Source organism: Chamaea fasciata, unplaced genomic scaffold (genome assembly GCF_029207755.1).
Source record: "Chamaea fasciata isolate MVZ Bird 193981 ecotype frontalis unplaced genomic scaffold, bChaFas1.0.hap1 SCAF_4, whole genome shotgun sequence".
In the NCBI taxonomy this organism is placed as follows: domain Eukaryota; kingdom Metazoa; phylum Chordata; class Aves; order Passeriformes; family Sylviidae; genus Chamaea; species Chamaea fasciata.
In genome coordinates this window covers 21,468,621-21,494,679 of record NW_027094089.1, presented here as the reverse complement: position 1 = coordinate 21,494,679, position 26,059 = coordinate 21,468,621, and the positions used below count along the sequence as shown (strand labels likewise).

Below are 26,059 nucleotides of genomic sequence, written 5' to 3'. Positions count from 1 at the left end.
GTAAGAGTGGGATTTTACACAAGTATAGATTTTTAAAAATCTTAAGCAAACAAACAAACAACCTCTACCTTTTTCAAGAAACTTTGCACAGGTAGTTTTTCCACTAAACACTTTTCCCAAAACACATCCCTTGACAGGAAATGAAGGAAATTCAGGTGAAGATTTGGGTTTTGGAGGATAGAACATCTCCATCAGTCTACGAAGCACATGACCCAATATGTTATTATTAAGAGGTTTGTTTTCACTGTTCTCTTCAGCTGGGCTCCATTCTCCTGTCATACTCTGCATAAATGACAAATTAGCAAATCTCAGTATGTCTCATATTCCATCTTTCTAAATATATGTACTTACTCACACATATAATACATAAAATAATGAAATTTAAATAGTATTGAATAATAACAAAGTTTTTAGAATAGAACCTCATTAAAATCTATAATTAGGGTTTTTTAAATTGCAATTTTTATAATACATTTTTATAATTAGGTAAATTACATCATAATCATTAAACATTTATTGATATTCATTAATAACTAGTCGAGAGACAAGTACTTATATAAACATTTTCATAGATTCTGTGAAGGTTTGCCTCTGGATGGATGCCATAGAGAAAATATAACAAAAGGTTCATGAGTTAAGGACAGGAAGAGATCACTCACCAGTAACCATTATGGGCAAAATAGACTTGACTTGGGGAAATGGATTGAATTTACTATGAATCTAAATCAGAGCAGGATAGTGAGAACTAAAACAAATGCTACCAACATTTTCCCCCCAGCCCTCCCTCCTTCCCGGGCTCCTCCTGACCAGTAGAGCAGGAGAACAGGGAATGGGGGTTATGGTCAACTCATCATGTTGCTTCTGCTGCTGTTTCCTCCTCAGAAAGTGGACCCTTTAGCTGTTCCAGCATGCGGTCCTTCCCACAGGTGCCGATCCTCTACCAGTGTTTCCAAACTGAGTCCTTCTCATGGACTACAGTTCACAAACTGTTCCAGCTGGGTCCCTTCCATGGGGTACAGTCCTCCATGAACAGACTGCTCCAGCATGGGTCCCCCATAGGGTCACAAGTCCTGCCAGCAAACCTACTCCAGCATGGGCTCCTTTCTCCACAGACCACAAGTCCTGCCAGGAGCCTGCTCCAGCATAGGCTTTTTGTGGAGTCACAGCCTTCTTTGAGTATCTCTACCTGTACCAGTGTGGGTTCCTCCAGGGTCTGCAGGTGGATCTCTGCACCACCATGAGCTTCCCTGGCATGCAGGAGAATCTCAACAACAGCGCACGGAGCACCTCGTCCTCATCATTCACCACTGACCTCACTGTCTGCAGAGTTGTTCCTCTCACATCTTCTCACTCCTTTCTTCTCTTACATCTGCACAAAACCTTTTCTTTTCTTCTTAAATACGTTAACACAGAGGTGTCAGTGCTGTCCTTGGTTGGATCAGCCTGGGCCCGTGTTTGGTCCATCTTAGAGTCAGCGCTGGCATTGACTCAGTCGGGCATAGGGGAAGCTTCCAGCAGATTACCAGAGAAGCCACCCCTGCAGCCCCCCACTACCAGAACTTTGCTGTGCAAATTTAATGCAGATTCCTAAAATCACTTTTTAAATTCCATAAACATGTAAAATAATTCAACAATACCATAGAATTAATCAGTAGCAGATTTTTTATTAGAAATCCACTATCCTAATATTCTGCAGTCTAAAATTGGGCAACATCATTGCCCAGTATCACCTTTAAATCTCTGAAAATTTCATGAACAAAGGTTTCAAATATATGTATTTGCCTAACACAGATTCAAGATAGAGAAAAAAAATCAAAGCAAAGCAAACAACTCAAACCTATTAAAACATTAAGTGAAGGAAATACCTAATAGAAACTTCTGGGTCATCTACCCTGAGATCAAGAGAAATTTATCAGTTGCACAATTTACTAGGTTTTACTAGTTAAGATCATTTTACTGACGATCACACTGGAAGAATAAAAGAATGTAGTACAAAGAATGGAACACAGAATTGTACTTTTACTCTACCAGTTTTGCATTTTATAGCACTAGGAAAATGTTGATGTCCGGAAGTTTATGCTGTGAGAAGCTAAAAGACATTTTAGTATGCAGAAAAAGACCAGTCCTGGATTAATATTTATTTGGTTGGGAGATATTAAACAGCTGTTTGGAAAATGTGTAGACTAATAATATTTCCAATTAGATTCTAGTTTGTCACTTCAGTTTGGGTGTCCAACAAAGTGTTGAAGGCAAAGCCAAATGTTTCAGCAAGGAACAATCCAAGCAGGAAAGAAGGAAGAAAAAACTGGTTCACAATGAGACTAGTAATGCAGGGGAAAAGTTTGCACAGAGAGTCTGTGGAATCTCTATCCTTGAAATACTTGAACGTTGACCAAATGATGCTAAGCAACCTTACCTGACTCAGAAGTTGCCCCTGCTTTAAGCAAATGACCTTCACAAACCTTTAATCCAAACAATTGTGTCATTCCATGAATTAAATATTTTATCACCATAATAGAAGCGAACAACGTTCAAATTCTACTCAAAGATAAGGTTTAGAACTCATGCTCTGGGTAGAATATGCAATCTTTTATTGAATTTATCTGAATCATGAATTGTAATAACATACTTTCTAACAGTGGAATGTGATCAATGTTGACTTTGAACACATGCCTATTAGATAGAAAAACACAATTTAATTATCAGTCTAAAATAAATTAAAATTAAAATTAAAAGTCACTTCTTTTTAATCGGTAAAAACAAATGAAGTAAATATTTTTGAGCTGCGCAATATCCCCTCTCTATTATTTCTCAGAAAACATACTCCTCCATGTGTAATCAAAAATACATCCTTGAAAGAACTCAAATACCTTCACTATCTGAATAATTTTTCTTTAAACATATAGGTAGAGAAGGATCTGTTGCTTTAAATTCTATTAGACCTCTGGAAAAAATTAATTCCAAGTGGAATGGGCATCCCCATTCTTCAGTTATCTTGCCCTTTTAACCAGAAGGTTGCTAGACTGCATTTGTCATGAGGTAAAATAACTTACCTGTCAGAAACAAGTTTTCAGGCATCCAGGTGGGAGTCATGTAACTCCTGGTCAATATTTTTGAATGAAACCACAAATTATTTGAGCAGTACCGAATGCTATGTTTGGTTTTTGGTTATTTTATTAATTTATTAGTTGATTAGCCACAAGTTATAACATGGTAGTTTCAAAAAATATTCTCAAAATAAAATGTAATATGTAATGTGCAATGGACTGATGGCATTGTATTTTCTTGTATTTTACCAAATACATTTGACACTTTTAGCTGGTATGCCTAAGGTAAGCAAGGTATTCTTGAGAGATGCCAAACTGCCTGTCCTGGGCTTTTTTCACAAACATTAGGAAAATCAGCATAAGCATTGTTAGAATGACCTGCCAATACATTTTTATCTAGAAGCAAGGCTTTGAAAGAATTAGCTGTTCACTTAGGTTTTTAGAAGACATAAGTATGAATTGGTGCCAACAATTCCACATGTCATAGGATGCCAGTTTTTGATGAATAATGATTCAGAAAAGCATAAGACAAACAAGGTCTGCGAATAAATTAATTATTAAATAATTTGAAATAGCCTGGCAGGAACAAAGAGGCTTAAATGTGTCAATAATTTTTTGTGACATTTAGTGAAGTCACAGTTAGAGAAGACTACTGAGACTTCATAATGTAAATGAAAATATGACTGAGAAACTTAATTTTTCATTAGTGCTCTCTTCTGTTTCCTGCCTGTCTTTTATGTCCTCCTTGTTGACTTTGTGTATAGCCCTTTATTCACCTAAGAAAATAATTACAAAATTCATGCATTAGTTGCTATGCTGTGAATCAGGACCTTGTAAAGAGATAAATCAGAAAAGTGCATGTTAAAAAGGAAGCTGCAGTAAATTGAGCTTTCAGGCATGCATCACAGAAATTCATAACGAACATCTATGCTCACTGCAGAAGAAAAATGTACCAAGTGGCTCAGTATGTGGATAAAAAGCAAATATATATTGTCTTTATTAATCCCCAACGAGAAAAAGACTGGGTATTTGCCATGATTTTGTCACTTTCTACTCACCAAATTATTTGAAAAGTCTAAATATATAGTGGGATTTGATGAATATAATCAATTAATATAATTTTGAAAAAACTGTGCATACATTTTAACAGGGAAACATCAATTCTTAATCTTTCAATTTTGAAATAATATAGACATATTGAAAAGTTGACGAAGGTAATATAATAACCTGAAAAATATTTACTTGTATTCTAACAGAAGATTAATAAAAATGTCAGCCATCTTTAATAATTTAAAAAGACATTACTATATTAAAACAAATAGTTAATTCAAACTAATAAATCTTGTTGGCGAGCTTTCATTCAAAATTACTTAAATTAAGAGTTCAAGTTTTGTAACATGTCCATTATTTAATTTTACTGCTTTTATTGGTTATTTTCTGTTGCATTTCCCAGTCTGGTAATATTAATTATACCTTTAAATTCCAGTTAGCTGAAAACTCCTTGCATTGCAATTAACGTGCTGGTCCTACAACTCAAGAAATATAATCAAGGTTATATATAAGAATGGAATTATAACTGCTACTAACATCAAATACAGTTGTTATGTAAAAGATCAAGCAATGAAAAGAAAATGCTTGCCTAAATTTGACCCTAGAAACCAGTAATAGAACAAAATGCAAGATCACAACATAAATTTTATGATTATGAAAAAGCAAGGTGTATTATCTTCCATTATGCCTTATCAGTTTGGTGTACCTTGTATTCACCATAATCTTTTTCATCTAACAGACTCATTTTATTCATCTCTACAATTTGTTCTGGGCTAGGTTCATCTGGCAGAGGTTGAATTGAGGCTTGTTCATATATTGGTTTTCCACTTAGAAAAAGTTCCTTCCAATCCAGCATCAGTTTTAGTGGAACACAGCTGCAGAAAAAAGAAAAAAGGAAAATGAAAAGAGTTTTAAACCAAAAATTAGAGGGTTGTATATTTTACAATAGTATAGCCAAATTTATGAGAATCCCAATTATGAAACAAGCATTTGCTAAACTAGGTATAGTTTATAAAGCATCCTGTAATTATTACAGCCTTTTGTAAGTGTTTGTTTGCTTTTATGACAGATGTAGGCACTTGTAGGCTTCAGTGTTTTCACAAATGTATCATCACACAATATTTGGCTGGCAGAGCTGTGTAGGAACTGTTTTGTTATCGCTACTTTTCCCTCACCCAAAATATTCTTTTCTTTTGTGGTGTAAAGCCTCCTCTTGCCAAAAATCTATAGAATATTTTTTCCTCAAAGTCAAAATTAATTCAGAATTATATGAATTAAACTTTTACTTTAGCTGGTAATTTCACTAAATTGTGTGCCTAGGCTGACTATTCTATCACCTACTAAATAAGCCTAAATTGATATAATTTCCAAGAAATATAATCATGTGTATTTTATATGGTTACACTTTTATTATTTTAACATATAATTACACTAAAAAGCAGTAAGATTTTGGCATACTTTCTAATTCTGTAAGTCTAAGCCCACAGTCAAATCACTGAATACTAATGAAAGAACCACAGCAATAAAGACCCACTCCATGGTTATTGAAACACTTCTACGGCACAGGCACTTGGAGATTACTGCCTTTGTAGGATGTTCTCAGAAACCCTGTGCAATTAGGCCATGTCAGAGCATTTGGGCTCAGTTGCTATGTTTTGAACAGTCCAGGCAGTTTAAATATCTTGGGAAATTCATCCTGTTGGTATTACTCTGAGGAAGTGTCCACCTAGTGAAGCCAACTAGAATGAGACGAACAACATTCAGTTTTTAACTTTTAACTAAGGAATTTGTTAATAAGAAAGGAAATCAGCAGTCACACAAACTGTGGCACTAGTGGATTTTGGTCTCCTAAGAATTCAATTTAGATGAGTCTCCAAGAAATTATGCTAAGGCTGTAGCATTAGTTCATCCTGTATTACACACCAGTGAATCCTCACAAAAAAATAATACCACCATTCTCACATACAAGCTAATTGCAGCTGCCATGTAAAATATCTGAGAAACTACAAAATTTGCTATAATGCTTAAACCAGTCTGAATGATGCAGTCTAACAGCTACCTAACAGCTGTGATTTTTGCCTAGCAAAAATACAAACTCACTTGTTCGTCAGTTGACGATATTCTCCTACTTTTGTCGACAAATCAATGATTTGGCTTATCATTTCCCAGCATAGAGAATAATGCTTTTTATAGCGTGCCTTCACTCTTTCAGCAGCAATCATCTTATGGTGTTCTCTTTCTCTGGTTATTTGTTCTTCATTATCAATGGTTTCTTGTTTTGCAAGAACCTGGAATTGTTTTTAAGGAGTAAATTTGAGACTGCAATGAAAATGAAAGTGCAGAAGTACGCAGTCCTGAAAATTAATATTAATTTGTTCCTTTAATTTAAGAAAACAAAATCAGCTCACTTCTCACCAGTGTTGCATAGCCAGCAGGCAGACTAACACATAAACAAATCTAAACACTTTTATTCACTCTATAAATTCCCATTTGTTCGCTTTCTAAAATAGAATAAAATAAAGGAGAAACTCATTACTTCTTTTATAACAAACAGTTTAAGACATATTCAGTCCTTGAGGGGAGTGAAATTGCAGCTTACCGTGTAACAGCCCATTTAAAACATGTAATTTATCTGACTAGATTCTGATCTTCAAATATTTCATATTATTGATGTTGCTTTATCTTTGAAAGATTTCTGGTCATGGTAGAAAATTATCAGTAGTTCCTGTGGTGGTGTGCTCCATCACCACCTCCTGAGGTGGTGGCTGAAAGCATACTTAAAGAGGTGATGTAATCAATAGCTATAGCTGCTGATAACGCAGGCCTCCAGCTGTGTTGGAGGATTTGGAGTTGCTGATCGTTTTTGACAGGAGAAAAATAAAATTTCTAATATTACATTATGGCCTACTATGAGTGAAGCACTTGGCAGTTTTTCACAGATTTTAAGTCCTTTTAATCAACTTAAAGCTTCAAAGCAGAAATTAGTACTCCTGAGTAGAAACTACTCCAGCACTTGTCAAAACCAGACTTTAACAGATCATCTATAAATGAAATTAAGAACACGATTCCTGAAACAGGACCTTAGGTTATTGTCCTGTTGCCTCTGTGAGACTATGCCTTTCAAACTCAGCACAGAGAGATGTTTTCCTACAAAGTTAAAATCAATACCAAAAAAAAGATCAAAATCAGACTTTCAGATGCTCAGCTTCATCCCTAATTACAGGATCATGGAACAATAGAACGGTTTGGGTTGGAAGGAACCTTTAAAAACCACCTAGTTCAAACCCAATACCATGGGCAGCCACACCTTTCACTAGATCAGGTAGATTAGCTGTTCTTTCTCCCTGCAAAATTCCCCTGAACTTTTAACACAGGACAAAAATGCACTCAGTCCCACAGTTACAGTTACATCCTTATTACTTATAGCTGAAACTTAGAACAAAGATAAAAGAATATATCATCATGTCACCAGAAAAGTCCTGAAATCTAACAGTTGACAATACAAATTTCCATTTTGTAACATGATGGTATTCTAGCACTCCTGCAGCAATTTAGAGATCAATCTTTTACCGCTTCTCTGTCAAGAGCTTCCTGGAACTCCTTCTGACGTCTTTCTTCATATTGCTTTTCCCTGAAAATTCTGTTTTGCCTTAGCACCTCTTTCTCATGCCGAACATGCATGAGTTGAGCAGCAATCCTCCGCTCCTGCTGAGATTGTTTCATTAGTCTGTAAATGAGCTGCTCCTCCCGATAAGCGTTCTACAAGATAAAAAATAATAGTACTAAGTACAGTTGATAAACTATTTCCTAGAAAACTCATCAGTCTAATATGAGAAATAGGAATGCTGTCATAGGACAGCATTCACCTGCTAATATGGGACATAAATTCATAACAATGTTCATATCTATTTATTAGTACAATTTTCACGAACTATGTAAGAATTCAAAATATGTATTAATTGAAATACGCAGTAAAAATACATCTGGTCAGACTAACTCCATTTTAATGTGGTTATTTCCTATGTGCAAAGAAACTGCAGCATATTTCAAATAACAGATTCTAATCTGAAGGTATACCCCTTCCTCAAATCATTAATTTAACCCTGTTATTCACAAATCCCATTCTCAGCCATAATCTACAGCATCCTTAAGCAATCTATTTTCTACAGATTTGAAACTTTTTCTTCTTTTGGGGGAATTGGGTAATTATCTTCTCCATTCTTCCCTATTCAGCCGACTGGGACTGTGAGAAAGAATTCAGAACAGAGCAAAATACAAGACTTCTGGGTAATAGTTCCAGCGTCCTCATTGGGACACGAATATATTACACTATGCAGTACTAAAGGAAAATCATTCTGAACCATTGCTTGAGACATGGTCTGTGTGCACAGACACTCTGAAGGCTGTAAATTGTTATTTTCCAAAGTATTCTTGAAACATAATAGTATGTTCTCACTGCTACACTTCTCCATACTGTTTTTGGTATCTAAACTAATGCTTAATCTAACCTAATGATTTACCTCACTATTACAGTCCAAAACTCCTTTTGAGTCCTGAACAAAAACGTCAGCCTGCCTTATAAGTGCCATTGCCAAATACCAATGCCACAGCAGAATTCTAGAGGAAATTTCTGATTTGCTGAATATATGCTTCTGATGCATCAAAACTGCTATGAAATATATTCAAATTTAAGGACTTAGATGGGGATCTGATTTGAAGATCTAAAATTAATTTTCCTAAAAACAGAGGCATAAGCAAAGTCAGTTAGTAGTAATTAAAAAAAAAAAAAAAAAAAGAAGGAAAAAAACCCCAACAAAACACACAAAAATAAAGTATCACTTCTATTTTCTTTCAGTCTGGTTTATTTTTTCATCAGCTGCCTGTGACAGAGAGGGCAAAACACCTTATGTAACTTTACCTATAAATGAAAAATCCAACTTGATTGCATATATTATTTATGAAAAAGTTCTATGAAGATGTCTAGATCTGTCTACACAAGGCCACCAGGACACCTATAAGAGAATTCTATTGCAAAGCATGACCATTGCAATTGCAATAATAAGAGCAAAAACTTTCTAAATAATGCAGATACTTAATGTTGATGTTGGGGAGAAGCCAAACAAACAAACAAACAAACAAATAAATATCTTTCCATATTTTTTAAGTTTCTTTTCCTTCACAATTGCTTGGACTAAAGTACATTCCAATTAAATTCTGGTGAATTGAAAATATTAAGCTAATATAAAAATATCTTAACATTTTCCTTATTTTAGCCAAAATGTGGGCTTTGCCCTTTGGTTTCGCAATACTGAGTTTCATGACACTACATGACAGTCCCAGTGACAAATCTGCACTCCTCTCATGCCTTAATTGTAAAGTCCTCCACCTGGATACTATATTATCTCTCTACAAAGCTTTTCACAAAATGAGGATCTAATTTTGAATGTGTCTTGTTTTGTTCTTTATCTGTACTGTACTATTTGTAAGTAAGTTGTTTGTCTATGGAGGGCATTATCATCATAAAAACAAATGAAATGGAAAACAATGCAGTCTTAACTTCATTCTATGTGTCATTTGATATAGTTCTGGTGATAAAATTTTCTAATAGTACTGCCTACTGAAGAGTTGATCTGTCCATTTTCTCTTGCCTTCATAAACTCAAGGCAGTAAGAGGAGGGACAGTGTCCTTTGATGGCTCAGTTCTATCCACTGTTTCATGGTACTTAGTATTTCAATTAAGATTTCAAAGAAGAGCAGACATTACACAGTTTACTTCCTATTGCAAGTAAACTTCCTTAATTTTTTTCATTAGTTGGTGCTTACCCTCCACCACAAATTATTACAGCTGTAATAAACTTTCATCAGTGGAAAACTGATGTTAAAATCCTTATTTGCAGGGAATTGAAGGAGCTACCCTAACAGAGTGGTCATTTGTCATACTCAAACTATCAATTGAAGAGTGCAAACAATTGGTCCAGTGAGAAATTAAAACACCTTCTCTAGGTGTATTTCCTCTTCATAAAGGAAATTGGAACATGCCCCTTTAGAACACTTCACAGCAGCCAAAACAGATCTTGTCTTTTTAAAAGGGTAGAGAACTTCAATATTCTAAGTGATCAAATACTTTGGCATGTGCGTGGGATGCCCTCACTAGGCTTAAAAAGAGCCAGGAAATTCTTGAGGAACAAGAAAAACAGAAAAGGCAATTAACGCAAAACTACACAACAGATAAATAAGGATTCAGAAAAACAAACTCTAAATTCACAGTTTCAAAAAGGATCCTCATTGGATAGGGGGGTGCAGCAGTAGTAGCTATCCCTCATACAGAAAGGAATGCATGAAGTACTCAAGCCAAAGGCTGGCAAGTTTTCAAACTTTTGAACATACAAGGACACAAAAAAAAATTGTAGAAAAAGGTTTTTTTGCATCAACATCTTCACAGAGAACTGTGAAGTGCTTGAAGAAATCATAAATATCACAAATGGGACAACAGAGTAATACTTTGAAAAATTACTATTAAGAAGGCATAATAGACACTTTTTACCTACTTAAGACAACAGTGGCATCCAGTGGCCAAACATTAACGTGCTTATGTTTCAGGTTGTTCATACATAGTTATTATACCATGTTCTTCTATTTTTCTATTTCCTTGTTTGATTTACATACAAGTGAGACAATTCTGTGCTGTTGTGTGGTCATAAATTTATGACCAAAACTTAGAGCTTACCATACATAAATCTATTTGATTGACAAGTAAGCTAGTAATGATTTGTTTCTCCTCCCATTTTCATGTTCTCAATTTACTGTTGATAGTAAATTATGTCTGATAACTTTTTAACTCAGAGATATAAAATCTGAACAGAGCATTAAAAATAACAAGTACAAATCACCAATAATTTGTTGAAATGGTGGAGACAAAGGTTCAGTTGGGATGAAGCCATACAACCGCCAAAAACTTTCAAGACCTGTCTTTGAAAATCTGACTGGCATCATGCTGTGCTTCACTTAGAGTACTGTCATGCAATTGTAAAGTATTTTCTCTCCAAGCCTCCAGCTTAAAGAGTGCCAAAAAAAAATAAATAAAAAAATTTGAACAGGATTCCTTTAATAAAATTTTATAAAAATGGTTATGAAACATGTTACAACACTCTGAAGGGATGAAATTCCTTTCACTCCGAATGATCCCATGCCATGTTCAAGATTTATGCAGTGGAGGTAAAACTCAGACTTGAATGCATATAAACACTGCAATTTCAGACAGCAAAGCCTTTCAGGTTTAATATTTAACAGGGGGGAAAAAACAATCTTGAACTATTTTCTATATTCATTCACTTTTTAAAGAAAATACCTCAATTTGCTTCCCACTTCTATTAAGTAACATCTAATGTCTGAAATCTCACAAAGTTCTAACAAAACAGTTTTTCCTCTGCTAATTCAGAACCAAATTACCACTAAATAGATTCTCTGATATGGTCAGATTACTGTTTCAGTCAAATGATTATTTGCCTTTCCTTCTAGTCCCTGCAGTCTGTGATTTCAATTGTTCATATGGCAAAGCTGATTTTTCTTCCTGGGAGGCTAGGAACACTATTGCTAGTTTTCCCTTGATTTGGAGCCTCTCCAGAGCAAGTCTGAGCTGCGGTATTTGCCGAGTGCTCAGCAGACTGGTAGCCATGGCTTTTGGAATCAATGGTCCACACTGTTGGGGCTGTGAGACCTGAGAGCATTTAAAGAGCAAGTTTTGGGTCCGCAGTGATGTCAGGGAAGCAGGTCACAAAACTTCTTCATGGTCTATCAACAACAACATGATATAAATCTCTTTGAATAAGAAGTTAGAGAGAGGATATATGGAGAGACAGACTCTTGGTCTAAGCCACTACAGGTGTTTTTCAAGAATATAGGTCTGAGATAGACATTGAGAAGCATCTAACTTCTAGATGTTTACCCCAAGAGATTAAACCTTTTCTTAACATTTCAAAAAAACCTCCAGACATTATGTGCCAAGGCTTAAAAATATATGCATGTGCAATAGCTCATATTTTCAGAGATGCTTTACATATGAAATGCTATTATTATGAAGTAGTAGTAGTAGTAGTAGTAGTAGTAGTAGTAGTAGTAGTAGTAGCAGTAGTAGTAGTAGTAATATTAACAGTAGACATAAGCTCAGCTATATATGTTCAACACATATGATCTAAACTAAGGACTCACAGGGAAATACTAAAATGAAAAATAACCAGAAATCAAAAAAATCCAGTAAGCTACAAGGCTGTGTTTTGATAGAATCATTATAAAAGAGAAAATCTGTGAAATTAGTAATCTAAAATCTGCTTTTTAAAGGAGGAATATATGAAGAAGAATCTCAAAAGCCTTGTGCTTTATAGGACAGGATTCAGATGTAATAATCTGCAACATTCATTTTTCAGACACAACACAGACATTCTCCTGAGACATATCTTCTATTTCATAAGACATCAAACACCAAATCTCTGACCTGCAAATAAAATTTTCATTCTTTGTATCATCCAGCACAACCATTTCAGAATTCATCAGTCCAGATCAACACTTTCATATAACACATTTACAGATCCAGGTTTTCAAACATGGAATGCCAAGTTTTGTTGTTTTTAAATAAGAAACTTCTTTAGAACCAGTATACTTTTTGATATTATAGACTGTTCAACTTTTGGGGGAGGGAGGCAGGAAGTGGAAGGCAGGTCTGCAATGCATTTTTAATAATCTTTGTTCTGCTGCCTTATTTTTATCTTCTTAAGTTTATAGGTACGGTGTATCATGTAAGGGTAGTGATGAAGAACAGCCAACCTTCCATATTTTTCAAGGGTTGACATAAAACTTATTCAGATGTAACTGTGTAAGTCCCTTTGTTCCCTTCAAATTTTATTCAGCCTTCCACAAGTACTCATTTCATATTTGTAAGCATATTTTAGATTACTAATTAAATGCACAGACTATATACTTCAGCAAAAAATTTCCCACCTCTTGAGCCTCGTGTGCTGCTAACTGATCCACTAGCATTTTTCGTCGTCTCTTTGCTTGTTGTTCTCTAGTGAATCTATCTTCCTCTACACGTTTTTGAATTTTCCTTATATATCCATCATCTGAATAAATATTTGGCAGATCGGTTTTCATCTCTGGTATAGTTTCTAGACTTGTTTCTTGAAACTTCTGTGTTTGCAATAATTCTTGCATATCACTGATTGAAAAAAGATAAGAATTACCATTCTTAAGGATCTTTTCATACAGATGCTTACATAGTTAGGTGCAAGTCTAGCAAATTTAAAATATCACTCTGTGGGCTCTGTGGCTACTTCTTGATGCTGTTGTGCCCCACAATGTCCACTAGGTTCAGAGGAAGGTTCCAGCATTGACTTGAGCAAACTAATCATTAGTTTCTTTGTCAATACAAAGCCAAATCCCACAGAAACAGGAAATTAGGATGACTCATAGAATGTCAAAGAAATACAGGTTACTCTTCAATATAGCTACACACTCTGCGTAGTTTCACACCTATTAATCACACTTTTATAAACAGAAATATCCCATAAGTATGCATGAGTGTCACATCGGAGTAGGGTATGCATATCACTAAGGGAGACAGAATGATAATTACTTGCAATTATTCACAAATAAATCAACAAACAGATGAGTTTCAGAATAAAAGTTACTTTTTTTCCCTTTTAATATGTTACTGCATATGCACATTCACAACCATTCCTATCTTGCTGCAAGGCTAACTGACTTAAAGACCCAGTGACTAAAATGAACAAAGAAAAGATACATTTTGAGCCTTTTCTTGCTGTACATGTGGCAAAAAGTAGTGAAGGAAGCTTGAGCCCTGCCTACTACAACTAAAAGTAACTTAAAGACACTGCAACCGTGTTGGACTTGAAATCAGTGCTAGTGTGACATTCATTCAAAGGATAATCACAGTTTATAGTAAATGAGACATTATTGTTTCTACAAGTAGCTGTCTACATAGCAGACACCTGAGGTAGGATCCTGCCTAACAATTTAACATCCAAATGTTACCTGTCAGTCACATGGCTATGTACTGCAGAGGCATTTCCTGTCACAGACTTCTCAAACTTTTCTATCTCCTTGTATATGTTCTGAAGAAGGAACACAAAATGTTATGTTTCCTTTCTCTTCACAAAGCAACAGAAAGAAGATTCAACAGACCAAGTACTAGAGAATTACTTTTATGTCATGTTAATACAACAGAAATGCTTACACTGAAAATTTAGGCATCAGCTAACCAAGAATAAAGGCAAGATGATTTCCATCTTACACCCTTCACTCCCTAGCCCTCTTCCCCTTTCCTAGCTACACCTACTTCCACCAGCCAGAAAATCCTAGAATTTTGCAGCTGTTCTTTCTGCAGGATAATTCTGATTTTGCATAGGCCTCTAGCAGAGTATTTAATTCTCACCATATCAGGAATTGAAACAAGATAGTCTGGAATATGATCTGCTTCAGATTTAGTAGCTTGAATGTATCCCTGATAGTTATTCAAGTAACTGTCTTACTATAGGTTACTAAACTCTAGATTTAAATACATCTGTTACTGTTCCTAGTTATAAAAAGTGGTAATAGTTGCACCCCTAATGACAATACAATCCATGAACTTGAATTACAGACCAATAAATTTTTGGAACTAGATAATGCAGATTTGTTTTTAATTGCTGCATCTCTTGATTTGATTTAAGGTTATGGTAAATATCAGCTGTAACTAGCATTTAATAAGCAGACAGTTTCATAGTGTGTTATAGAACATAAAATATATGGTGCAAAATGTTATGCACAAATCAAAAAGGAACATTAACGCTTTTCTTTAATGTATTCTTTCCAGCAGACTCATAGCTACTGTCAGCAATCAAATTACTACCTATTACTTATTCAATATGAAATTTCTCTTGCATCAAAACAATTCTTATTTTAAAAAACCTGCAAAATCATAAACATGCAAATATTCAGCCCAATTTTCACTGGTAGAATTAATATAATTTTGACAGCCAGCAGCTTTTCAATGGTGAAAGTACAGTATTTGTAACGATAAATGTTCCCAGAAATCATGGGGTTTGAGTTGATATAATTAGCATTAAAACAGCATAGATGATAAGTACCTCTGCCTCCCTTTTCTTCTTTAAGGATCTTTTTGCTTCAAAAGATTTTATGGTGGGTCTTGATGGCTGTTTTTGAATCTGTATAACAGCTGTTTGAATCCTGGGCATTATTTCATTTTGTCTCCTTCCTATGTTATGCTGATATGAAGCAAATATAATTAAGCCAAAAATTATCTTCCAGGAAGAAAGTAGAGGAGATTATCAAGCTCCAGACTTGAGCAGATGAACAGTGCTTTATAGGCTTTTAAGGGCTTTCATTTAATTCCAGTTCTAGTATGGTACCTGTTTCAGGTCTGAATACAGCACAGAAAATAATACCAGTTTCCTGGTAGAGAAACTGAGAATACCATTAGGTAACACATTAGATAACACTAGCACAGATGATCAAGAAGTAACAAACATATAAATTATGCTCATTTGAAGTGCACCAGACATACAGGCAGGTAAAGGCAGAATAAAGAAGAAAAACAGTTACTATAAAAAGAAGTCAAAGACAGTTAAAAATACATAATACATCAAAAGCGATATTCCAAAATCTAATTTTTAAGTATTATTTTGAGTATTTTGTTTACTGCTTGCATTTTTCCTGTCTAGATACATGAAGAGACTTTTTTTCCTTCTTGTCCATGTAGTGGTAATAGAACAGCTAAATAACCACAGCAAGACTCACTCCCTTCATTAGCCATGTAAAATACACACCAGATTAGTCAATGACTTTGTCAGTGTGATTCCACACCCTGATACCTGGCCACTTTCTCTATATAAACTATGAACTCTGCTTTGGATGAGTGTTAATGTGTCTAAAGAAATTTGTTCCTCCTTTTTTACTTCATCAGAATAGCTACACAGAAGTACAAGATGTTCTGAGGCCACATCCACTATAGATGCCCTTCTGTCATTCTCCTGCTTTTGTACAACACTCCATCTTTTCTTCACAAAAGAAGAATGACACAAAACTCCTACAAGGACATCTCAAATGCATACAAGTTGTGATACGTACACTTTGTCTTCAAATCTATAAATATTTTCCATGCTTGAAGATATGCAAACACTCTCAACTTAACATGAAGCGATTTTTAAACAGGAACATTTTTAAGGTCTCATCAGAGTACATTGGCTTTGTTTGCACGCACATCACTTTTCTTTGTTCTTCTATAAACATGAACGTGTAGCACAGAATCAGGAAGTCTTCACACTGGCTTTAACAAACTCATTAAGCATAAAACCTTCAGAAAATACTTCTTCAGAAGTCTATAAAAGTAAGTAGTAACCTTTTCAGAGTTTTGGGTGCTTTGGTCTTCTTGGAGGTTTTGAGCTCTGGAGGTTCTGAGTTCTTTCAGCCTCACCTTTAACACTTCCAGGGATGGTCATCCACAACTTTGCTGGGCAACCTGTGCCAGTGCCTCACCATCCTCACAATAAAGAATTCTTCCTAGTATCTAGTCTACTAGATATTACTACTACTATTACTACTACTACTACCACCACCACCACCACCTACTTTTGTCCATTATGAAGGCAGTCTCCCATTTCCTGTTGCTCCATGCCCTCATAAAAACGTTTTCCACATCTTTCTTGTAGGGTCCCTTCAGTTATGTCAGGTACTGGAAGGCTGCAATTAGGTAGCCCTGAAGCTTTCTCTTTTCCAGGCTTAACAATACCATTTGTCTTAACTTTTTCTCATAGCAGAGGTGCTCTATCACTCTAATAATCTTGGCGGCCTCCTCTGGACTCATTACAACAGCTCCCTGTCCCTCCTGTGCTGGAACCCCAGAGCTGGATGCAGTGCTTCAGCTGGGTCTCACCAGAGCAGAGGGGCAGAATCCCCTCCCTCCCCTGCTGCCCATGGGGCTCTGGATGCAGCCCAGGACACGTTCGGTTCTCTGGGCTGTGAGTGCCATGGCTGGAGCATGTCCAGCCTCTCACCCACCAGCACCCCCAAGTCCTTCTGGGTAGGGCTGCTCTGGGTCTGTTCATGCCCAGCCTGTGCTGATATCAGAGGTTATTCCTACCCAAGTGCAGCACCAGCACCTGGCCTTCATAAATCTCATCCTGTTTCCATGGGGCCACTTCATGATCCCAACCCTCAGTTCTCATCCTGCTGTTCACCCACTCAAGAGGTTGTGGAATGAGAAGTGAAGAATGAGGCAAAAAAAGTTGATTATCTCAGCCGTCTCCTCCTCTGTTGTCACCAGTTCTCCAGCATTGTTTATTGACCTTCCTTTTCTGCTTAACATACCTGTAGAAGCTCTTCCTGTTATTTTTGTTTCCCTTGCCAAATTCAGTTCCAGCTTTGCAATGGCCTTCATCACTCCATCCCTACAACCATACCTCATCTCTATACTCTTACCAGCTCACTATTCCAGCTTCAGCTACCTGTGTGCTTGCTTTCCCAGCAGTTCCCTAACTCAGCAATGCCAGTCTCTTGTCTTCCTTGCCTGATTTCCTGCTCCTGGGGATTTCTAGCTCTTGCTCACTATGAAAGAATTCCTTAAAGATCTGCCACCTCTGTTCTTCTCCCTTTTCCCTGCAGGTAGCCTCCCAGGTGATCTATCTCCCTAAAGAGCTGGAAGTCTGCTTCCCTGAAGTCCAAGGATCTACTTTTACTCCTTACCTGATACCTCAGGACTAAAATGCCATCCACCCATGGACACTGCATCCCAGGCTGCCTCCAGTCTTGATGTCCCCATTATCTTGTTTGCATTGGTGACCATCAGATCCAATATCACATCCCCTCTGGTAGGGCTGTCTATTACCTGGCTCAAGAAGTTATCCTCCATTCCAGGAGTTTCCTGGATTGCCTACAGCTGTCTTTACTACTTTCCCAGAAGACACTGGGGAGGTTGAAGACCCTCAGCAGGACAAGAGCCTGCAAGCACAATGCCTCCTCTAGCTGGAGCAGGACTTTGTAGAATAGGCTCACTTTAGTCAGGAAGACTGTAGAAAAGACCAGCCACAGGGTTCCATTTTTTGCTTTGGTCTCTGATTCTTATCCACAGGCTTTCAGCCTGCTTATGTCTATCTCTCAGAGACAACTTTTCACATGCAATCTACCTCTTGATACAGAGGGCAAACCCTCAGCCTCTCATTACCCTCCTGTACTTTCTGAATAGCCCGTAGCCATCCATAGTCACGCTTCAGTCACAGGATTTGTCCCATGCTGCACCGGGGGAGGTAAGAAAGCATTTCTTTACCGAAAGTCTCCAGATTTGTAGATATTCAAAACCCCACTGAACAAGGTCTTGAGGAACCAAGCTTTGCTTGGAGCAGGGGGGATAAACTAAGTGAGTTCCAGAGCCTCTTTCCAACCTCAACTATTCCATGATTCAAATGCCATTCTGAACTAGTCTAAAGACAGGACCAATTCTCAGTCACTCAGTTTCTTTAAGCTACCGCTCTACAGTTGAGGGGGTATGTTGACTTTTCGGTACTATCTTAGCATGTGTTGGTAAACTTTCTGCTTGCAGGCTGTTTTCCAGAAATAGCACCAGAAAAAAAAAAAAGTGAAATTTTGCCCAGCTGAATTTAATTAATGATATATACCTTCTAAAAAACTTCTCACCCTGATAACAAATAATGGTCTGGACGTACTGAATGTTAGTATTGAAAACAAGAAGGAAGTCCTTAACAGAATCCACCACATCAATACTGACTTCTTCTTAGATGCTCTTTTTTCCCTTTATTTTTCTTTCTTTGTATTTCTCAGCATAAGGTTATGGCAGAATGGAGTGCAGTATAAATATATGGAGCGACATGTAACAGAATGGACCAAACCACTGTGGCACAGAGCTTGACATATCTATAAATAGGTTTCCTAGAGGGGAAATCAGTCTGAGTGGATATCTAGACCACAATGCAGTCTGCAATCTGTAGTCATCAAAGGAGTAAAAAGGCAGGTGCTGAACAACTATCAGCTTTTGTTATAATATTTTAAGTCTGGAGAAATCTTGCAAACAGAGCAGGTAACACAGAATGAACCAAATCAAAGAAACACAGAACACAGAAGATCAATATCCTATTGAGTTCCCAATAAGCTATGCAAACCCACTGCATAAGACATAGCAAAGAACTGCTTCTTTTCCTTGTAAGTACTGGGTTTTGAATAGGAGGTTTTCTAAGTAGAGAGGGAAAGCATAAAACATGCTTGAAAGGTACATGTAAATATGCTACCTTTTTTGTATTGATATGAAACAGACATAGTTAGTTACCTCTTGATTTCCACATTCAGTAGACTTAAGCTTTGCAGTTGCTGCAGGTCTCATTGCTTCCTTGGCTACTCCAGGGAGTTTTGCTTCCCTCTTTTTTTCTAAAGCAATATACAATTCATATAAAAGATTTGTTGCAGCCCCATGCTGACTTGTCATGATGTCTTGGGCCATATTCTCATTAAACTGCACACCAAGCAGGTGAAGGGTGGGTTCCAGGCGAGAAAAATTGTTAATTTTTGCATCTGCATCTCTATATGATTAAAAACAACAACAAAAAAACCCAGAACATAAACTTATTTTCAATTCCAACTTGCTGCATTAAGCATGGTCATGACACTTATAACAAGATAGGAGGAGAAAAAAAACAGCCTACAGAGGACTTCCTTAAATAACAGGATACACACTTTGGCTAAAGTTTTTTACTGCTGTACAGGCAACTGCATTCATTACTATGCATAACTTTTTGAAAAGAGAAAGACCACATTGGATTATATAAATCCTGATACATGTGCACACAAAGTACATCTAATAGCAGAAGCTAATCTGCAATTGCAGCTAATTGGTATACCATCCACCAAATACACATGGAGTTTGACTGAAGTTTCTATATCTGCTGTATCAATCACTCAAACTCTCATCAGTTAAAACATACAAAATTACAAAAAAAGGTCTGTATTATCTATTAACCCTAACAACACTTCAACATACTTTTTCTCCAAGATAAAGAAACGGACACACAGTGTCCTGGGTTGTAGAGTAGGATGTGCACAAAGTGTTCTATCACCATCTTAATGAACTGTTGAATCCAATTGCTGGAGCAGTGCTCTACCCGGGCCCCCTCCCTCAGGACTATCTTCTGTTAATGGCCCATCAAATGCCTTGCCCATGACTCATAGATAACCCCCTCTGGGAGCTATCTCTGTTTAATGGGCCATCAAGGACCCCCTGCATGACTCATCATCCCATTGTGAGATGCTCCGCCCAGGGGGAGGAACCAAGCATTCTCACCTGGATATAATCTGGGGTTTGGGACAGTACCAGCAGCGTTTACCCACTGGATTCCCAGAGGACCAGAGCTACCAGACCTTTCTATGGGATCACTGCTTCAGGAAGACCACCTCATCTGGACTGCTTCCATCACCCTGTTCAGGTTGTATTCTTACTCTGTCAGTGGTCTTTTGTATTATTGCATCTATTTTATTTTACTTTCTTTCCTTTCTTCCTTCTAAATTGTAACTCTGACTTGGAGCCTCTCATTTGTTTTGCTTTCAAACCACTACACACAGGCTAAAGCAGTGTTGAAAACAAAGTCTATGTTCTAAGTGAGCAATTACATTTGAAACTAAAATAGTGGCTTGCAGGCTAATATTTCTCTCAATTTGTAGGTTCTCATGAAGAAGCACTTAAGATCAACAGGGCAAAACCAAATTACAACAAATTATGACTTTATAGCTATCGGCACATCAAATTTCATCAGATATATCCATTACTTCAGTCTGAGTCCAAAGATCATGCTTAAAATACTGCTCTATTGCTTGAGTTCACAATAGTTCCTTCACACGGGCCAACAAGCTTTTGAAGTTGGCCAAGATCCAGCATAATTCTACAGAAATGCCTAATTTTAACTGAAGACCTTCTGGTAACACAGTATTTATCTTATTTCTAGACTAAACTGTCCAGGAGTTCATTATTCTCACTCTTAACAGTCCATGCTTTATTTCTCACACACTTATACTGAACTGAAACTTACAATTATTGCGCATTTTTCTGTCCCTGATTCAAGGTTAAGATAAACCCTCTTGCCAGAAATCATCTGAAATGTGTTGAGAAGCTCTTAACTTTTTATTCTGTGAGGCTGACTGGCTTGTACATGTCTACTTCTCCCTCCTTGCACTCCTTGAAGAGAAGTGCAACAGTTGCAGTCTCCTGGTGCTAGGGACTCCCCCTATCACCACAAACTTTCAAAGATTATTCAGATGGCCCAGCAAGGACATGAGCCAGGTCACACAGCCTGTGTGAGTATGTGCCATCAGGTGCCATGGACTTGCACATTTCCAATTTATTTAAATGTTCTTTAAACTGTTCCTTCTCCACAGGTAAATCTTTATTGCTGCAGACTTTCCTGTATGTCTCAGGGCCTGGGGAAATCTTAATCTTTTGCATGTCCCAGCAGGCCCTCATTTCCCCTAGCCTTCCTTTTGCTGTGGAGATACCTGTAAAAGTCCTTCTTGTTGCCCTTCTGCCTAGACACAAGACAAAACCTTTTTTCCATGAGAGCAATCATGTACAAAATACATACGAATGTCACATTGAAATAAATTGCCTGGAGAGATAGTGTAGTGTCCATCCTTGGAGGTTTTCCAGATCACACAGGGTAAACAACTGGTGCAGACCTTCCTGTTCATTTCAGGCACTTGGGATTTCTGAATGTGAGTTTCATTTAGTAGACTAAGATAGGGAAGGCATTAAGCACCACAGCATGGCAGATACTCATTTGAGAACTTGAGAGGGAGGCTGATGAATGGAGCCATATTCTGCAAACTTTTTGACACAGGAAGACAACTAAGAATGGCCACTACAGAGGCAGGTCCTGGATCTTCCTGGCTCTCTCACATAGAGGGCAGCTCCTCTTCGTCCCCACCTTCCCAGCCTGTCCATCCTAAAGAGCCTATATTGAGCCCCGGCAGTGCACCAGTCCTGGGAGCTATCCCCCTGTCCCTCTGTGATTGCAATGATTACCCAGCAACTGCTCACAGGCCTCTAATTTCTTCCGTTTGATCCCCCTGCTGCATGCATTACTATGTAGGCATTTCAGAGAAGCAGCCAGTTATGTGATTTTAAAAAAATATAGAGTAATTTAGAAATAGTGTGAATGCTTCTCCCATAATACTGTCTTCTTAGCACTTCCTCAATTGCATGCATACATTTGGGGTGGGAAGCCTTCTGCACAGTCTTGCTGCTCTTATTCACATCACCTTCCCCTTGCTTGCCAGTCTAGGGCATCACTTCTTCTCTTGTTTGAGGCTACACCTCTCCATCAATACTCATTCCTAGTTTAAACCTATCCTCACCAGGTTTGCCAGGTTGTTGGCAATCATTTCCTTGTCCAACTTGGTCAGGTGGATCTCATCTCTTCCTAGCAGCCTTCCTTCCCAAAAGAGGATCCTATCCTGTGGTGGACAGCAGCTGTACAACCACTTGTTGACCTGTAGAACCTATCCATTTCTCATCAAGCCCATCCACAAGCAGAAGTGAGGAAAATAAATACTTGGGCCCCCATGCTTTTGGCTCCAGGTCTCTGGCAGTATCCTTGGTGTCCACAGAGAAGAACAGCAGGGATATTAGTGCAAGGGCTGGACAAGTCTCGGCAGCTCTGGACTGAACCTTCAGGGTGCAGCAAAACTCCCTGGCTAGTGTGTGAGGTCAGCCGACGGCATTTCCATCTCCTGCTGGAGAAAGTCTCCCACTGCTACCCCCACCTGTTCCTCCTGGTGCTCCAGACTTGTTTACACTTCACCTACTCAGATGTTTTGTTACAAAGTGCCACCAGCACTCATCTGCTACCACTGTAATGAACCTTTTCTCCAGGTGTGGTTCAGCAGGAGGAGCAGACACTTTCCTTTTCCTCACAGAAGTCACCAGCTGCCAGTCACCTCCTTTTCCTAACACAACAATTCTGCCTGCCTCTCCCTCAGCACAGCTGTGGGTCCAGATTCCTCTATCTTCAGTGTCTCAGAGAAGATCCGGCGTACCGACCTCTTTCTGCAGTAGCTTGACTTGATAACACAGCTCTTCCATGAGCACACACCTCTGCAGGCAAAGCCACCACCTCCCCCTGATGTGGGCATCAGTCCCATCAGTCTGAGACAGCGAGGATTGACTCCTTTCACTGGAGAGAAATTCAAGTTGAGGCCTCTGACACTCTGAGTAGTCATTCCAGTGGGTACTGGGTATCATGCGCTGTCATGCATCCCCATCTTTGCTGAGCACATATAAACTGTCTCAGCAGAGTTTCCAATCACTTCTTTCACCCACTGAAATGCATCTTCACTAAATGCTCCTCTCTAATCACCTGGACAAGAGCTCAAAGCACCCTTTTACTGGGAAGAATTGAGAAAACTTGTTAGAAGGTGCTAGAGCTTGCTAGAAGAAACAAAAGACTACTGCAGCTATTTTTCCCAGCAACAGCAGGCACTCTAAGAATTACCTGGGGTTTTCCAATGATCCCAGAAATTCCTAAGAGATCTAGAAGTCCTAGAAACAGAGTTCAAAAATGGCTGTGAGAAACTGCCTTTTTGTTGGCTGCCTTTATTAGCTGTGCTCAACCTGCTCTCCTCCAGTTTGGTGGGACTTAGGAAAAGAAAGGGTATGAATACATGAGAAGTTCAAAGAATATAAAAGAAGAGGTTCAGAAGAAACAGAAGGATTTTGTGCAGCCTGGAACTCTTGATGTACATGTGCACCATGGTTGGACAAAACACAGCATAAGCCAACATCATGAATTGCATCATCAATGTATAAAAGCTCACAGATCTGCACAAGATTTTTCAACTTTCCCTTTTACAGTTCTTCTTGATTATAGATATTACACCACATTACTCGTAAACGTATTGATTCTTATAAGATCTTCTGACAGAGCTCCACTCAGAGCCTCATATGTTTCTCCAACATTTTCATTGTAGTGAAGATGTTATGGTCACCAAGACAACAAAACGGTGTATTCCTTACTCTACACAAATAATGGGAAGATTTCCACTACTCCTAGTCTTACAGACATCCTTGAAAGGTTTTTTTTACCTTTAGTCTAACCTAGTAGTTTTGTAGTTACAATTAAAATGCATAATTTTCTTGAAGAAGTATGATTCATTTCTCTGGAAATATGAAATCAATTCATGCATCAAACACATTGAGCTTTTGAATTACTGAAAAATATTTTAAATCTCAATAAATTCTATACTGCATTAGCAAATCCTAGCTGAGAAAATACATATTTCGCCTACTTTTTAAGAGACTTGCTATTTTATATAGAAGACTAAATGTTATCCATATGTACTAACCTGTTCTGTGAAAACTGTTTATCCATATGTACTAACCTGTTCTGTGAAAACTGTTTAAAGTCATCCTGAAGACCATATTTGTGTAGAAGTTCTCCTAGGAGGTAGCCAGTAGAAAATTCTTCTGGAAATGATCCTGGAACTAAGTTTGGGGGTTTTGTGATTGTTTGGAGTTTTTAAAATAAAATAATTAAAAGAATTCAAATGTTAATTTTAATTAAACTTTTCATTGTGTTTATAACAAAGCTAAGTCCAAAGTTTAGTAAATAATTCAAAGAAATTTTAGGAGATTGATCTAGCAGTAATAGTTTTCAAATCACAAATAGATAGACTTTCTGTCATTTTGCAACATCAGCTTTACACAGTAATTTTTATTTTCAGTCTTAAAATGCAAACATCATCATAATAATCGTCACTCGAGGTGAGGCCACCCCAGAGCAGAGCAGAGCAGGGCGGGACAATTCCCTCCCTTGCTGGGAGGCTGGCCATGCTGCGCTTGATGCCCCCAGGACAGGGTTGGCCCTCCTGGCTGCCAGGGAGGATCGTGTTCAACTCACCATTGACCAGGAGTCCCTGGTCCCTTTCTGTGGCACTGCCTTCCCAGCATCTCCTTCCCCAGTCTATACACACAAGGTTGCCCAATCCCAGATGCAGAATTTGGCACCTTGTTAAACGTCATACAGTTGGTGACTGCCCAGCTCTCTGATTTTCCGGAGGGTTTTGCTCCCTCCTTGCAGAACAAACACTTTTCCAATGCCAGCACAACACTCGCCATTAAAAACAAGCACTACCTTCCAAACATATTAAACTATTTTTTATTCTCTAGAGTCCTTATTAGCAGTTTAAGTTTGAGCACCTTCCATCTCCTGAGAGCACCTGTCCCTCGAGAATAAGTAACTTCAGCTTGAAAATGTTCAGGCATTGGAATACATTGTCTAGGAAAGTGATGGAATCACTATCCCTGGAGGTGTTCAACAGGTGTCTGGATCTGGCGCTGGCTGATGTGGTTTAGTGGTTCAGGGGTTACAAGGGGCGTGATTGGACTGGATAGTCCTGAATGTCTCCTCCAACTCTGACGGATGTACGATTCTGTAGCCCCTGCCTTGCACAGGGAGATTAAAAAATGTACCTGCGGAGGCACGTGGACGCGGGAAGGGGGCGGGCCCGTCAGGGGAGCGGCCGCGGGGGGAACTCTGACACGACGGCCCGACCCTGACTCCGCTGACCCCGCGGCCAGACCCTGCCCGTCTCCGCACACCGGCGCCCCACTCACCGATGCGCCGGGAGAGCTTCACGTCCCGGTTGAGCCAATCGCACAGGATCTGGGACATGGCGCGAGGAACCCGCGGCCGCCGCCGCCGCCGCCAGGCTCCGCGTCCCGTTGCCCCGGCGACCGCGGGCGGCGCCTGCGCAGTTGGGGCGGGGCGCGCGGCGACGCGGGCGCGCAGGCGCGCCGGGAGGGCGGGCGCGCGGGTGTCCTCCGGGCGCGGAGCAAGGTGAGCGCGCGGCGGGGCGGGGCGGCCCCGGGGGAGGCGCTGAGCGGGCGGGGGCTGAGGCGG

General features: G+C 38.6%; 1 protein-coding gene across 1 annotated transcript in view; it reads right to left on the bottom strand.

Annotated features, from left to right (window-relative positions):
* SPEF2 (sperm flagellar 2) overlaps positions 1 to 25,831 on the bottom strand; it is an 87,372-nt gene extending 61,541 nt beyond the window's left edge. Inside the window, exons 1-10 of the mRNA XM_066182342.1 lie at positions 25,774 to 25,831; positions 24,540 to 24,642; positions 19,447 to 19,696; positions 15,239 to 15,376; positions 14,145 to 14,224; positions 13,092 to 13,308; positions 7,668 to 7,856; positions 6,198 to 6,385; positions 4,804 to 4,972; positions 69 to 282 (exon numbers count right to left, since the gene is read on the bottom strand). Of these exons, the coding sequence (XP_066038439.1) occupies positions 69 to 282; positions 4,804 to 4,972; positions 6,198 to 6,385; positions 7,668 to 7,856; positions 13,092 to 13,308; positions 14,145 to 14,224; positions 15,239 to 15,376; positions 19,447 to 19,696; positions 24,540 to 24,642; positions 25,774 to 25,831 (1,606 nt within the window). The remainder of the gene's footprint in view (positions 1 to 68; positions 283 to 4,803; positions 4,973 to 6,197; positions 6,386 to 7,667; positions 7,857 to 13,091; positions 13,309 to 14,144; positions 14,225 to 15,238; positions 15,377 to 19,446; positions 19,697 to 24,539; positions 24,643 to 25,773) is intronic.
* Between the last annotated feature and the right edge of the window lie 228 nt (positions 25,832 to 26,059).